The sequence below is a fragment of the Harmonia axyridis genome, chromosome 3, assembly GCF_914767665.1.
Source record: "Harmonia axyridis chromosome 3, icHarAxyr1.1, whole genome shotgun sequence".
Classification (NCBI taxonomy): Eukaryota; Metazoa; Arthropoda; class Insecta; order Coleoptera; family Coccinellidae; genus Harmonia; species Harmonia axyridis.
In genome coordinates, this window is record NC_059503.1 from 50,355,806 (window position 1) to 50,369,175 (window position 13,370).

Genomic DNA, 13,370 nt, shown 5'->3' on the forward strand with positions numbered 1-13,370 from the left:
TTTCTACTCAATGGTAGCTATTACGCCCCCTAGCGGTAGAGGTATGAACTTCAAAACAATTTCCAGTGTGTTCTCTTGTACACTTTAGTGGTAAAATTTTTTACCGCAAGTATCTACGATGAGTAGATCCTGAGATATAGCCGCTTACCTCGCTTATTTGCCCACCCTGTACAATATTGATATATTCATTTTGATAGCATAGTCTGAAAACCCTCACATAGTTTGTTTCACATAATTAAAAAAACATAATCATTCATCAAATTTGAAGACAAATTGATTACATCCTCAAGTACATAAAAAATGATAAATTCATATGCAATAACAAATTTTGACTAAAGTTAAAGATCAATCAATAATAAAAATTAATGAATCAGAAAAATATAATATGATTGCATAGTTTTCTATGCTTTCACTCTCTTTTGTTGTCTCTGTCTGTATATGTCATTCATCGGCGGCAAAGGGCCGTCTTCGTCGTCCGAACCTTCCATCAAACCAATCTTTCTCCTCCTCTTTATTCCTATTCCTCCGCCTTCTTCCATTATCCAATGCACTGATTTCGCAAGATCAAAAAGACGGATGTCTCCATGTTCTGATGGTTGTGGTGCTGAAAATTTGAGAAAAATGGACCGCATTACTTTTTTGGAGAGAAATATCAAACGTTTTAAACGGGAGGTAAGAAAACATAAAATCTCCGGAAAATCATGACAATACAATGTTGGTATAGAAATGAATAATTACCTGAATCCGGAAGACGAATTCTATTGAAAACATCTGTAAGTTGATCAATAACAACAAATGGACCTTTGAAACAATTAGGAGGTGGCAGTAATGTGCACAAATGTGCGGCCGCTGGAGGAAATGGAAAGGATCCACCTATAAAATAATTGTTAGTGCTATAGTATAAATCCAATACTGTTATTGCCAATATCAATGACTTCTATTGAGATATACATATCCAAAATCCAATTTTTCTAGATATAACTCCCATGTACATGTAGCCATCTGTAGTTCATAGGTTTTTAGATCACAAAAAATTATTATTTTATTGTGTATAAAAATTATTAGCATGAATTTTTGGATAACCAACTTTAAATACCAGTGAAATCTGAAAGCTAAATTCTACAAAACAAAAATAATCTCCCAATGATACAATATGATGATATAAAATCATTTCAGATGAATAGAAGAATATATTATTATAAATTCCAATATTACACCTTATACGGGAAGAAACTGTGGAAGAATTGCATTGATTTATTTTTCTCTTAAAGTGTTGAAAGAGTTGAAGCGTTAAAAAAAAAGAACAACAATCGACAATGATGAGATATGTGAATAATTGAGACCTTGACAATATTAATTTTATCTATTGTTCATCTGCCAGAAGTGGTTAAAGAATGGCTACGTCAATATTAAACATTTTAAACGGATATCATTTAGGTGGAGACATAAATTAGAATCGTTCGGCAAAAGCTTTCTGATGCATCGTTATGAAATCAACTTATGAATCAGCCATTGTTATGATTATGATTGTGTAAAATGAAAATAACCTTCAGGGTGCATTTATGCAGCATCAAATGACAAAAGCTATTCACTTTTAACTTGATCAACTTTTTTCTTTATGTATAACAGGTAGGTACGTAAAAGTAAAGTTGCCATTTACCTGGTACTGGGTGTTCACCAGGAATAGGGTTAGCCTTGGGTTTATAAGGAATCATCTGTGCATAATCTGGCATGGGTAAGGGGGATTCTGAATCTCCAGAGATAATAGAATGAAGGATATGATTTCTCCCAGCACTTGTTATGTTGATAACTTCTGTGTACCTAAAAACAAAATGGAACACTTCAAAAAAGTCTAAAACTCTACCAAAGAATATTCGATGTATAAACGATCGGAAGCCAATAGGCTTTCAAATTTCAATTTCAACAAACATGCTGCCCCACAAATGTTAAGAAAGTTCAGAGAAGGGAGCAAAATATCTGGGAGTAATTCTAGATGAAAGAATGAACTTTAACAAATACAATAAAACAGAAAAAAGGCAAGTCAGTTGCAGGGGAGCGGGTACAACCCGCTGCTCAATGCGTGAATCTAAAGCTCCCAAGCGTGTTCAATGGGATTGAGGACTGGTGACCGAGGGGATAAGCCCAAATTCGGAATACCATCGATTTCCAGATCTTTATCGACAATTCTGGCACGATGGGGTGGCGCATTATCATTCAAAATCAAGAAATTTGGCCCAATAGCAGCATGAAACAATGGAAAAATAAAGTTAATAACTTGCTCTATGTAAATTTGCGCATTCATGGTAGCATCAAGCACCAACAATCATCTACGTCCATTCAAACAAATGCTTCCCTAAACAGTAACTGTACCTCTGAACGGATGAACTACCTGAACCGATGTACGAATTTTGGGCACCAGGGAATGGCAGCATACCCACCCGAACAGGCGGACTATCCGAAAACCATCCATATCTCGACTCATCTGCGAACAATACAGACTTCTATTGATCGTTACAATTCACGTGCTCATTGGCCCATTCCAATGGCAGTCCCATATGATTTGGAGTTAATGGAATCCTTCTTAAAAGTCGTCGAAAAAGAGAATATCGATTAACGCCATTTCACCAAAGGTTATTAACAATGAGATGGAGCATTAAGAGGCCGATGGCCTGACTGCAAAAGAGAAAGAAGTCCAAAGATTAGTACCCCGAAGTCTTCGACGAACGGTTCCATCGAAACCAAAACACCAGAAGCGTTTGAAAGCCGTTGTTGAATGATTCGACAAATTGTCAAAGGCTTTCTACGAGTAGACACAGTCAGAAACCTATCTTGGGCATGGGTGGTAGATCTTGGTTTTTCGGTAAAGTATCCAGTCTCTTGATATCGATGGATGAGTCGGGAAACTACGCTTTCACTAACTTGAAAGAAATTCGCAACATCTCTCTGATTACCTCCCACCCCAATCATACCAATAGTCCTATTGGCTTCATTCGCGCTAAGTTCACGTCTAGGTATTATAAAAAAACAAATTACAGATTTTGAATTGAAGTTGATTGTAAGAACGTAAAAAAGCAACTGATCCAAAATTCTTAGAAACGCAAACGACAACAACGTGTCTGAAACTGAAAAAGTTATCAAAGGAGGAGCAAAAAAAAAACATTAATATAAGAAACTGGACAATTTATTTCTCATGAATGAACATTTGAACAACTTTTCCACAAAATTTTTGAATTTCCATAACTTTCGTGGAACAGAATATTTATTTCGAATAAGACTTACCCAATGCTCTTGAGTTCTTGTGCTGAACATGGATAGAGGTCAAGGAAGCGATATCTGTCAACCAATTGAGCTGTTTCTTTTCCCTCGAATTCCTTAATTTTTGATAAAACTTCAGACCTCCTCTTTTCTACTTTTACAATACTTTGTAGGTCACCAATATTACACTCAAATTCCAAAAACCGGTTCCAAATATCTCTGAAAAATTTGAAACGATCAAAAGTGGGAATCGAAATCCATAAAAAAAGGGGATTGAGCTATTACAATGTCATGAAAATCATGACATTTTATAAATCTCAAAAAAATAGCCTCAAGCTAAAATCATTTTCGATATAGTTTAAAAATTTTCGAAACGAAGGAGATGGTCATTGTAATCATACAGTGCCGGTAAAGGCTTTTTGTGCACTGGACGCAGAAGTTCGAAAGGTCTCCTTGGCAACCCTGACAGTATCTTGAAGATGCTAACAAATCAATGAAAATGAAAAAAATAAATTAAATATTCAATTTTTATCCTGAAAATAAATAAATAAAAACAGGGAGTTCTCTCATAGGAAATAATAAAAATTGAAATTAATCGCTTCGTTTCTAGTTGTAGGTTCCTCTTCTGTATAATTGCTGTTCAGGTTCCAAGTACCTAAATATGTATATTTTGTACTTTATTAATTTTTTATTTGAATTTCCCTTTCGATTTATTTTAGTTAATTTTAGTTTTGTGGAATGATAATGTTTTTTGGAGAAATTCAAATTTATTTCAATTTTCGCGCGCATGTGTGTTGGTCAAATTTCATATTATACCTGCAGCAAAGACATGTGGAGAAATTAATGGAGAATTTCTGTTTTGGTTTTCGGTATACTGCCAAAAAAATATAAAATTCTAAAATTACGAGTTATTTCTACGTTATTAGTGATCAGGAGTGTGCCCTCATTAACTGGATAATCTAGATTGACAAAACATTAATAAAAGTAGGTTAATTCGACCGATACTAGAATTCTTTCATTTGTTTTTCATACAGTCCATTTAATTTATCAATACGCCTCAGTCGGCGACAATGGCTTTGTTGAAAAAATTTATGTTTCATTTTATTGTGCTCTTTATGCGAAGAGTTTATGTTGTAAGAACCTATTATTTTGTTGTTAGTTTCTCCCTTGCTATATAGGAGGCGACACCATCATATTTTCTTTATTGTCTGCTAAATGAAAAAATTTATGTTTTATTTTATTGTGCTCTTTATGCGAAGAGTTTATGTTGTAAGAACCTATTATTTTGTTGTTAGTTTCTCCCTTGCTATATAGGAGGCGACACCATCATATTTTCTTTATTGTCTGCTAAATGAATAGGAACTGCAAAGGAACTGCTTCCTTTGCAGTTGTCCACAGATTACGGATAACATAGATAGAACCCTAGCCTTCCCCCACCCGAAATTAAGTTTTAGTTCTGCTTCCGGGCACTTGGAACCGCTGCTAGTCATTTGTTTACGTTTGGTTTGCTCTTGCAAAAAAAATTACTTCAACCTAACCTTAAAGCTGAAATGAGACGTTGGTCGTTGAAGTTGTTGAAGTACAGGGTGGGCAAATTTCGATGTTTTAGCACTACAATTTTTGAACCAGATGAGATAGACAAAATCTGATACCCCATTATCGGTCTATTTTTCTGAGAAACTAACAAGGGTAGTATTCATTTTTTGCCACCTTCTTTTGTTTTCGAGTTATAAGCGAAAATTGGAAAAAAGGCGATATCGAAAAACATTTATATCTAATACTGATTGTAATGTATCGATAAAAAGATGTTTTATTTCTGTGTAATAGCACAACATTCTATGTTCATGTAAAATAACATAACCTGTAAAAGATCATCTGTTAATCTAACTCCTTCTTAAGTCTTCAAGAACGCAAGTTCCAAAACCATACCAAATTGTAAGTTGTACAAAGTTATATTATATATATATTAAATAAAATTAAAAGTAACCCAGTGTTAATCATTGAAAGACATTATATTGGCGACGAGGACAAAAATTGGTTGAAAACGTTATACTTGTGCAAATCGAAGAAAAATATCAATCTCCACGTGCTTTATCAAGATCAAGAATGGCAGAAACTCAAGTAATTTATAGAGCTACAATCGGTTCAATCGCAGAATACAGTTCTGATGATGATTGGAGTTTATGGGCTGAACGTTTAGAGCAGTACTTCTCTGCAAATGATATTGATCAAGAAAAGAGAGTACCAGTGCTATTAACCCTAATAGGTGATAAAGCCTATAAAACCCTGAGGGATCTCTGCGATCCAGCTTTGCCGAAAGATAAGACATACAAGGAATTGAGGGATATACTAACGGCACAGTTTTCGAAGAAGGTATCTATATTCAAGGAGCGGATAGAATTTTACAATTTGAAGCAGATGGAACGTGAGGCAGTACGATCATGGTATGTAAGGATAAAAAATAAAGCCAGTGCCTGTAAATTTGGAGCAAATCTGAATGAAATTCTAAAGGACAAGTTCGTAGCTGGAATGTGCAAGAGCCCTATACTAGATAGAGTCTGCGAGGAGGATCATACCAAAAGCTTGGCACAAGTCCTGGAAGTAGCAGTTAACAAAGAAGCAGCACTAGGATCCGATTACCAAACTCTGCATCAGTTGAAGACAAAGAATGGGCAAGAGCAGAAGTCAAACACATGGAAGAGTAACAAAAATGGACCACAACACTCCAAGGGGGAAATAAAGCATGGTGAAACGGCACAGAAATGCAAGTGTTGTGGGTTAGGGAACCATGTAAAGAAAAACTGTAAGTACCTTAAATATAAGTGCAAAATTTGTAATCTTACAGGTCATTTAACTAAAGTATGTTATAAACACCAAGTACATCAGGTGGAAACACATGAATCCAATTTAGATTATGCTGAAATGTACCATTTGAAGTGTGATAACTATGTGGCATCACCACAAATTTCATTATTAGTGAATCAGAACCTTATTAATATGGAACTTGATTCAGGTGCTAGCATTTCAGTAGTCCCCGAGAGCTGTTTCAATAATTATTTCAAGGAATCTAAATTAAAGAGTACCAATATAAGATTAAAATGTTATGATGGGACCGAAATTGTACCTGAAGGTGAATTCCATACCACAATAAACTATAAGGGTCAAGTTTTTGAATTTTGTAGATTTTTAGTAGTTAAGAAAGGTTCAGTTCCTTTGCTTGGCCGAGATTTAATAAAACGCCTTAACATTAAAATTGATCTTGCTGATCCAAGGTATCCAACTATAAATTCATTGAAAGGAAAGGACGATTTGAAAATTTTGTTAAGTAGGTTTGAAGAATTATTCAAAGATGAACTCGGTACTTATAGGCATGAAAAGATAGAGCTAAATATTATGCCAGATGTGAAACCCATCTTCTGTAAACCCAGACCAGTCCCGTTCCTCTTCAAGGAAAAAATCAATAGTGAACTAGAAAAATTAGAAGCTAAGGGGGTCATTTCAAAAGTAGAAACTTCAGAGTGGGGAACACCGTTAGTTCCTGTAATAAAAGAGAGCGGGGAAATAAGATTGTGTGCGGATTATAAGGTCACGGTGAACAAATATTTGATAGATGTAAAGCATCCATTGCCAAGGATAGATGAACTGTTTTCTCAGCTTCATGGAGAATTTTTCTCAAAATTAGATTTTTCCTGTGCGTATAATCAGTTAGAATTAGAGGAAAATACAAAAAATTTATTAGCGTGGAGTACACATAAAGGTATTTATGAAGTAAATCGATTACCCTTTGGCACTAAACCGGCTTGTTCTATTTTCCAAAAAATTGTTGAAAAAGTTTTGCAAGGTGTGAATGGAACGGTTATATTTTTGGACGATATCGTTGTGACTGGAAAAAACAGGGAAGAGCATATAAAAAATTTGGAAGAAGTTTTTGATCAGTTGAGTAAAGCGGGATTCAGATTGAATTTGAAAAAGTGCGAATTTTTCGTACCAGAAGTGAAGTATTTAGGTCATTACATAAACAAAAATGGTCTTCATAAAGATTTCGATAAAGTCAGAGCGATTACTGAGATGCCAACACCAACTGACCAGGGACAAGTGAAATCATTTGTAGGAATGGTAAATTACTATGGACGATTTGTACCAAATTCATCAACCCTGTTAAGTCCTCTGTACAAATTGTTGCGCAAAGATTTTAAGTTCAACTGGTCTCAAGAATGTGATAAATCATTCAAAAGGGTCAAAGAGGCATTAACGTCAGATCAAACTTTAGTTTTCTTTGATAGGGATATTCCATTAAAGTTAATATGTGATTCATCACAGGTCGGAATCGGTTGTGTCCTGGTACATGTGTTTCCAGATGGTACTGAAAGACCCATAAGTTTTGTGTCCAGGAAATTGAACAAGGCAGAATTAAATTATTCAGTCATACATAAGGAGGCTCTAGCTATTTATTGGGGAGTGCAGAAACATTATCAGTACTTATTAGGAAATTCGTTTACTCTGTGTTCAGACCACAAACCGCTGCCCTATTCGGGGAAAATAAAGGCATCCCTCAGATGGCTGCGGGACGTTTACAACGATGGGCGCTTTTCCTCAGTGGATTTAATTACCATTTCCAATATATTAAAGGCTCTGAAAATGGAGGAGCCGACGGTCTTTCTAGATTTCCGATTGAATCGAAGGAAAAGGGTGAAATATTGGTTGATTATTTTCATTTTTTATTAGAAGATAAAATTCCGATAAGCGCCAAAGAAATACGTAATAACACAAGAATTGACAATGTTTTGAGCAAGGTTTACCTATTCGTTAAAGAGGGCTGGCCGGATAATACTTCGGAAGAGTTGTTACCTTATAAACGGAGAAAGTTAGAACTTGGTATTGAAGGTGGAATTTTACTTTGGGGATTTAGAGTGGTAATTCCAAGTAAGTTCAGAAGACAAATATTGGAGGAATTACATGGTGCTCATAACGGAATGGTTAAAATGAAAGCTTTGGCGAGGCAATATTTATGGTGGCCTAATTTAGACGCAGATATTGAGAAATATGTAAAAAGTTGTAGTCCTTGTATGACATTGGCAAAAAATCCAAATAAAGGAAAACACGTTTTCGACAGAATCCATATAGATTTTCTGGGGCCAATACAAGGAAGAAATTTCTTGATCATTATAGACGCTTATTCCAAGTGGCCCGAAGTATATGAAATGGGTAAAATGGACTCACGATCCACCATAGATATGCTAAGGGACTGCTTCGCACGATTTGGTTTACCAAATATTATCTTTTCGGATAACGGGGATCAATTAACAAGTTCAGATTTTGAAGAGTTCTGTAGATTTAACGGTATTAAACATTCCACTTCACCACCCTTCCATCCTGAAACGAATGGTGCAGCGGAGAATAGCGTGAAATCTTTTAAAAATGCAATAAAAAAATTACTTATTGACGTTAGAGAGAAAGGTTCATGTCTCAAATCCATGATAAATAAGTATTTGTTTTCTTATCGTAATACTCCTCATTGCACAACTGGGGAAACTCCATCAAAACTGATGTTCGGGAGACAGGTCAAGACAAGACTTGATTTTTTAACAAAGTCAGAAGCAAATTTGAATAGGGAGAGACAAATAAAGTTTCATCATGGGAATAGGGAAGTTGAATTTGAAGAAGGGGAAGAAATTTATACCAAAGATTATAGAGACATAACTAGAACAAAATGGGTTAGGACAATCATTTGCAATAAATTGGGTAGAAGAATATATATATGTACACCTGTAGATAATAAAAAATTAAGATGGAAAAGACATTTAGATCAGTTAATTAAAATAGGAAGATTTTATGATGACTTAGAAATAGACAATTCTGATAAAATTGAAAATGTGAAGCCAATAATCGAAAATGTAGATTCTTGGTTAGATTCAAATGTTGTAAAACAAAAGTGTAATGATATTTTAAATAAGGAAACTACTCAAAATATTGAAGAAAGAAATGATAGTGATGAGAAAATAAAAATTGTGTTAGTGATGAGAAAATTAAAATTTGTGATAATAATGAGAACATTAAAAATAGTGTTAGTAGAGACAAAATTGTATCATCACCAATTTCCAGACCTAAGAGGAACATAAAGGCTCCTGATAGGTTGAATTTGTAAAAGTATTTAATTTTTCTATTTTTTTATCTGAGGATGGAGGAAATGTAATGTATCGATAAAAAGATGTTTTATTTCTGTGTAATAGCACAACATTCTATGTTCATGTAAAATAACATAACCTGTAAAAGATCATCTGTTAATCTAACTCCTTCTTAAGTCTTCAAGAACGCAAGTTCCAAAACCATACCAAATTGTAAGTTGTACAAAGTTATATTATATATATATTAAATAAAATTAAAAGTAACCCAGTGTTAATCATTTAAAGACATTATACTGATGATAGAGCTCTGCAATTGAAACATTATACAGGCACTTTTTTACGTAGAATCCAGTGGCGTGCTCGTATTTTCAAAAGGGTTTTTAATTACGAAGCTATGACCCAAAGTTATGTTTTTTCAAATGGGAACACTAGATTTTTGTATCCTTTTCTGAAAGCTTAATTTTTCCTGGTTTCAAAAATATATAACATCATATGATTCGGATCAATATAAATAATAGAAAATGGCCACAAACCTCTTTTCACCTAAGAGTCTCAATATTTCTATGGTTTCAACTGTTGATGAACACAGAAAAATTGAGCCTTCTATAACAAGAGCAGTGTCCTTCCGTCAATCTGATTATTTCTATGCTTCTCACTTATTTCTACAAAATTCGAATCCAGATATGTTTTATAAATTATTTATAATCGAATTTTTCAATCGAAAGAGTTGTATTGAGATGCGTGTATCAGAAGATTATTTACATAGATCTCCATAATCAATACGCACAAGTACCAATTCATTTTAAACAGCATATGAAACAATGCATATATGATTGAACTCAACAATTTAATTACGAAGGGACAAACAAGAAATAATATTTAACCTAATAATGACAACAATTGCACAATGCACAGTCGACACCTCTTCTCGATATTTCAGTAGATGAATATTTGAAACTGTGTTCAAGCTACCTAGGAAACTTTTTCCGAGTTCGTTTGAATTTTGGAAGCTATTTGTATAAAATAAATATAGATTCGAATTTTGTAGAAATGAGTCAAAAGCATAGAAATAATGACATTGACGGAAGGACACTGCTCTTGTTATAGAAAGCTCAATTTTTTTGTGCTTATCAACAGTTGAAACCATAGAAATATTGCGACTCTCAAGTAAAAAAAGGTTTTTGAGCATTTTCCGTTATTTATTTTGATACGAATCATACGATGTTATATATTTTTGAAATCAGGAAAGATTAAACTTCCAGAAAATGGCACAAAAATCTAGTGTTCCCATTTGAAAAAACATAACTTTGTGTCATAGTTTCGTTATTAAAAACCCTTTTGGAGATACGAGCACGCCACTGGATTCTACGTAAAAAAGTGCCTGTATAATGTTTTAATGTCAGAGCTCTATCATCAGTATTAACGGAGATATAAATGTTTTTCGATATCGCCATTTTTCCAATTTTCGCTTATAACTCGAAAACAAAAGAAGGTAGCCAAAAATGAATACTACCCTTGTTAGTTCCTCAGAAAAAGAGACCGAGAATGGGGTTTCAGATTTTGTCTATCTCATCTGGTTTAAAAGTTGTAGTGCTAAAACATCGAAATTTGCCCACCCAGTACAATTGCCGTACGCCGTAAAAATTCATTTGAAGAAAAAAATATACTTCCATTTTCGAAGTAAGTGCTTCAATCAAATGAATTTTAATTTAATAAATAATGCATATATTATTTTATTAGAATGCCTGAAATAAAGAAGTGCAAGACATCGTTTCCCTAAGGTTCCCTTCACACGGTGAGCCGTACGGATCTCGCTCATGAGCGAGAAGCATAGAGATGAGCGATACCGTGATTTCTAGATCACGTTGTGAAACGTGAACGTTCCTTTATCAGTGAAATTAAAGCGTGACGTGATCACTGTTTAGGTATCTGGGTCCGTGCTGCAGGGACCCTAACCGAATCCGATACCTAAACAGTGATCACGTCACGCTTTAATTTCACTGATATCATAAAAGAGCTAAGCACGGACCGTGCTTGTTATTATTATGTGTATGAATCACCCAAACCTAAGTTCTTTTGTCTTTCTGTTAATTATTTAGAGGTAACAGATTTGTGGAATATGGATATGAATAATTTTGTACATCGAAAAATAAATAATACCTACACATACAATAATTCACATGGGAATATATATTGATAATATTAAGTGGCTGATACTGCATCAAATAAAATAAGTGAAAAACAGAAAAAGTAACAATTAGAAATGTACAAAAATATAGTAAAACCAGTTATTGAATAATTTAATTTCCTAAATATATTTGATATTTCCTATTAATTTCTGAGCTAATCAAAGAATGATGAAATCTCTAAATAAAAAGGTATGATTTTTACTCGGATTTTTAGAACATCGAATAATAAATAATAATCCATATGCATATATTCAGACGTTTATTTATTTATTTAATAATAATGATGAGTAATCAACCTCCAAACAAAATACACTCATTTCATAATTTTATATATCAAAATAGTTAAGGGGCTAATACTGTAAAAAAAATAGGAGAAAAATTAAAAATCTTACAACAAAAAACTCAGAAATGGGTAGTTAAAACAGTCCCTAAATAATCGAATTTCCCAACTATATTTGACAAATTTTTCGAGAGAAAAATACAATTGTTCCTATTCATTCTCCACCAACGACATATTACAATTGAGGAAAAGAATCATTTGAGTTTTTTTATTAGTTAGCCTGCTTCGAGCAATAAGGCTGGCTTCATAATTTACGATTGAAACGGACGTTGATATGCCCTGAAAATATCTGTGAAATGTTCAAACAGTGATCCCGTCACGCTCTGTATTCGTTTTTTCGGAACCGTGACTACCTGTGACAGTCTGATATCAGTGATTAAATCACAGTTCGTGAAATATCGCTCATCTCTAGAGAAGCAGACCCGACAGATCGAAATGCAAAGACTACAACGGTGCTTTCACACGATGAGCCATGAGCCATCACGTCTCATGAGCGAGAGCTTCTTTCACACGGTGATACGTACGGCTCTCGCTTATGAGCGAGAGTCACATCGACGGATCAAAATGAAAAGTACAACGGCGCTTTCACACAGAGCCGTCACGTTTCATGCATCTATTAGGACTTTTCAATAGCATTCGATCGCGTTCCTCTGAAAAGACTCCTTCTCAAACTAAGCCATTTTGGCATGAGAGGGAAATTACTCAAATGGATCAAGTAATTTTTGAGTGATCGAGAGTTCACGATCAGAGTCGGTGCATCCTCTTCTAGTAGCAGGACTGTAACTAGTGGCGTACCACAGGGTTCTGTACTCGACCCACTGCTATTTCTGATTTATGTGGCTGATCTCCCACAACTGGTATCCTCTGAGTGCTCAGCTTATGCAGATGACTTTAAATTGTTCGCCAATGCTTTATCCTTCACAATCCAGAGTGATCTAAATCGTATCTCTGAATGGTGTCAGGAATGGCTTCTCCCCCTAAATATTCAAAAGTGCAGGGTTTTACATTTGGGCAGGAATAATCCGCAGAGACAGTACAACATTGATGGTGTTCCACTTCAATCTGCCGAACAACATAGCGATTTAGGAGTGATCATGTCATCTGATTTATCTTGGTCGGCTCATGTCGATAGTGTTGTGTCGAAGGCAAAGAGAATGGTGTATCTAATAAGAAGGGTCTTCCCCAGGTGTTCCGTAAGTACAGCTAAGACTCTGTATACCACTTACGTGCGGCCCATCATAGAGTTCGCCGGTCCTGTTTGGGCGGCGGCACTCGCGGGTGATCGAGAGAGGCTCGAGAAGGTTCAGCGGTATGCAACGCGTGTGCCGTATAGTGCGATTCGCCCGAGCTATAGCGAAAGATTGCGCCTGTTCGGTATTCGTTCTTTCCGTGAGCGCCGTGAACGTGGCGATTTGATAGTGACCCATAGAGCGTTATACGGTCTGTTCGGTTGTGATTTGA

The 13,370-nt window shown here is 35.0% G+C and overlaps 1 protein-coding gene across 2 annotated transcripts in view; it reads right to left on the reverse strand.

Moving 5' to 3' along the window:
- Window positions 1–256: 256 nt before the first annotated feature.
- Window positions 257–13,370, reverse strand: part of LOC123676849 (protein suppressor of forked) — a 130,808-nt gene continuing 117,694 nt past the window's right edge. For both annotated transcript variants that reach the window (XM_045613107.1, XM_045613106.1), the window contains 4 exons: window positions 3,280–3,474; window positions 1,661–1,821; window positions 739–873; window positions 257–604 (listed from right to left, as the gene is read on the reverse strand). In XM_045613107.1, the coding sequence (XP_045469063.1) occupies window positions 402–604; window positions 739–873; window positions 1,661–1,821; window positions 3,280–3,474 (694 nt within the window). In that variant the 3' untranslated portion in view covers window positions 257–401. The remainder of the gene's footprint in view (window positions 605–738; window positions 874–1,660; window positions 1,822–3,279; window positions 3,475–13,370) is intronic.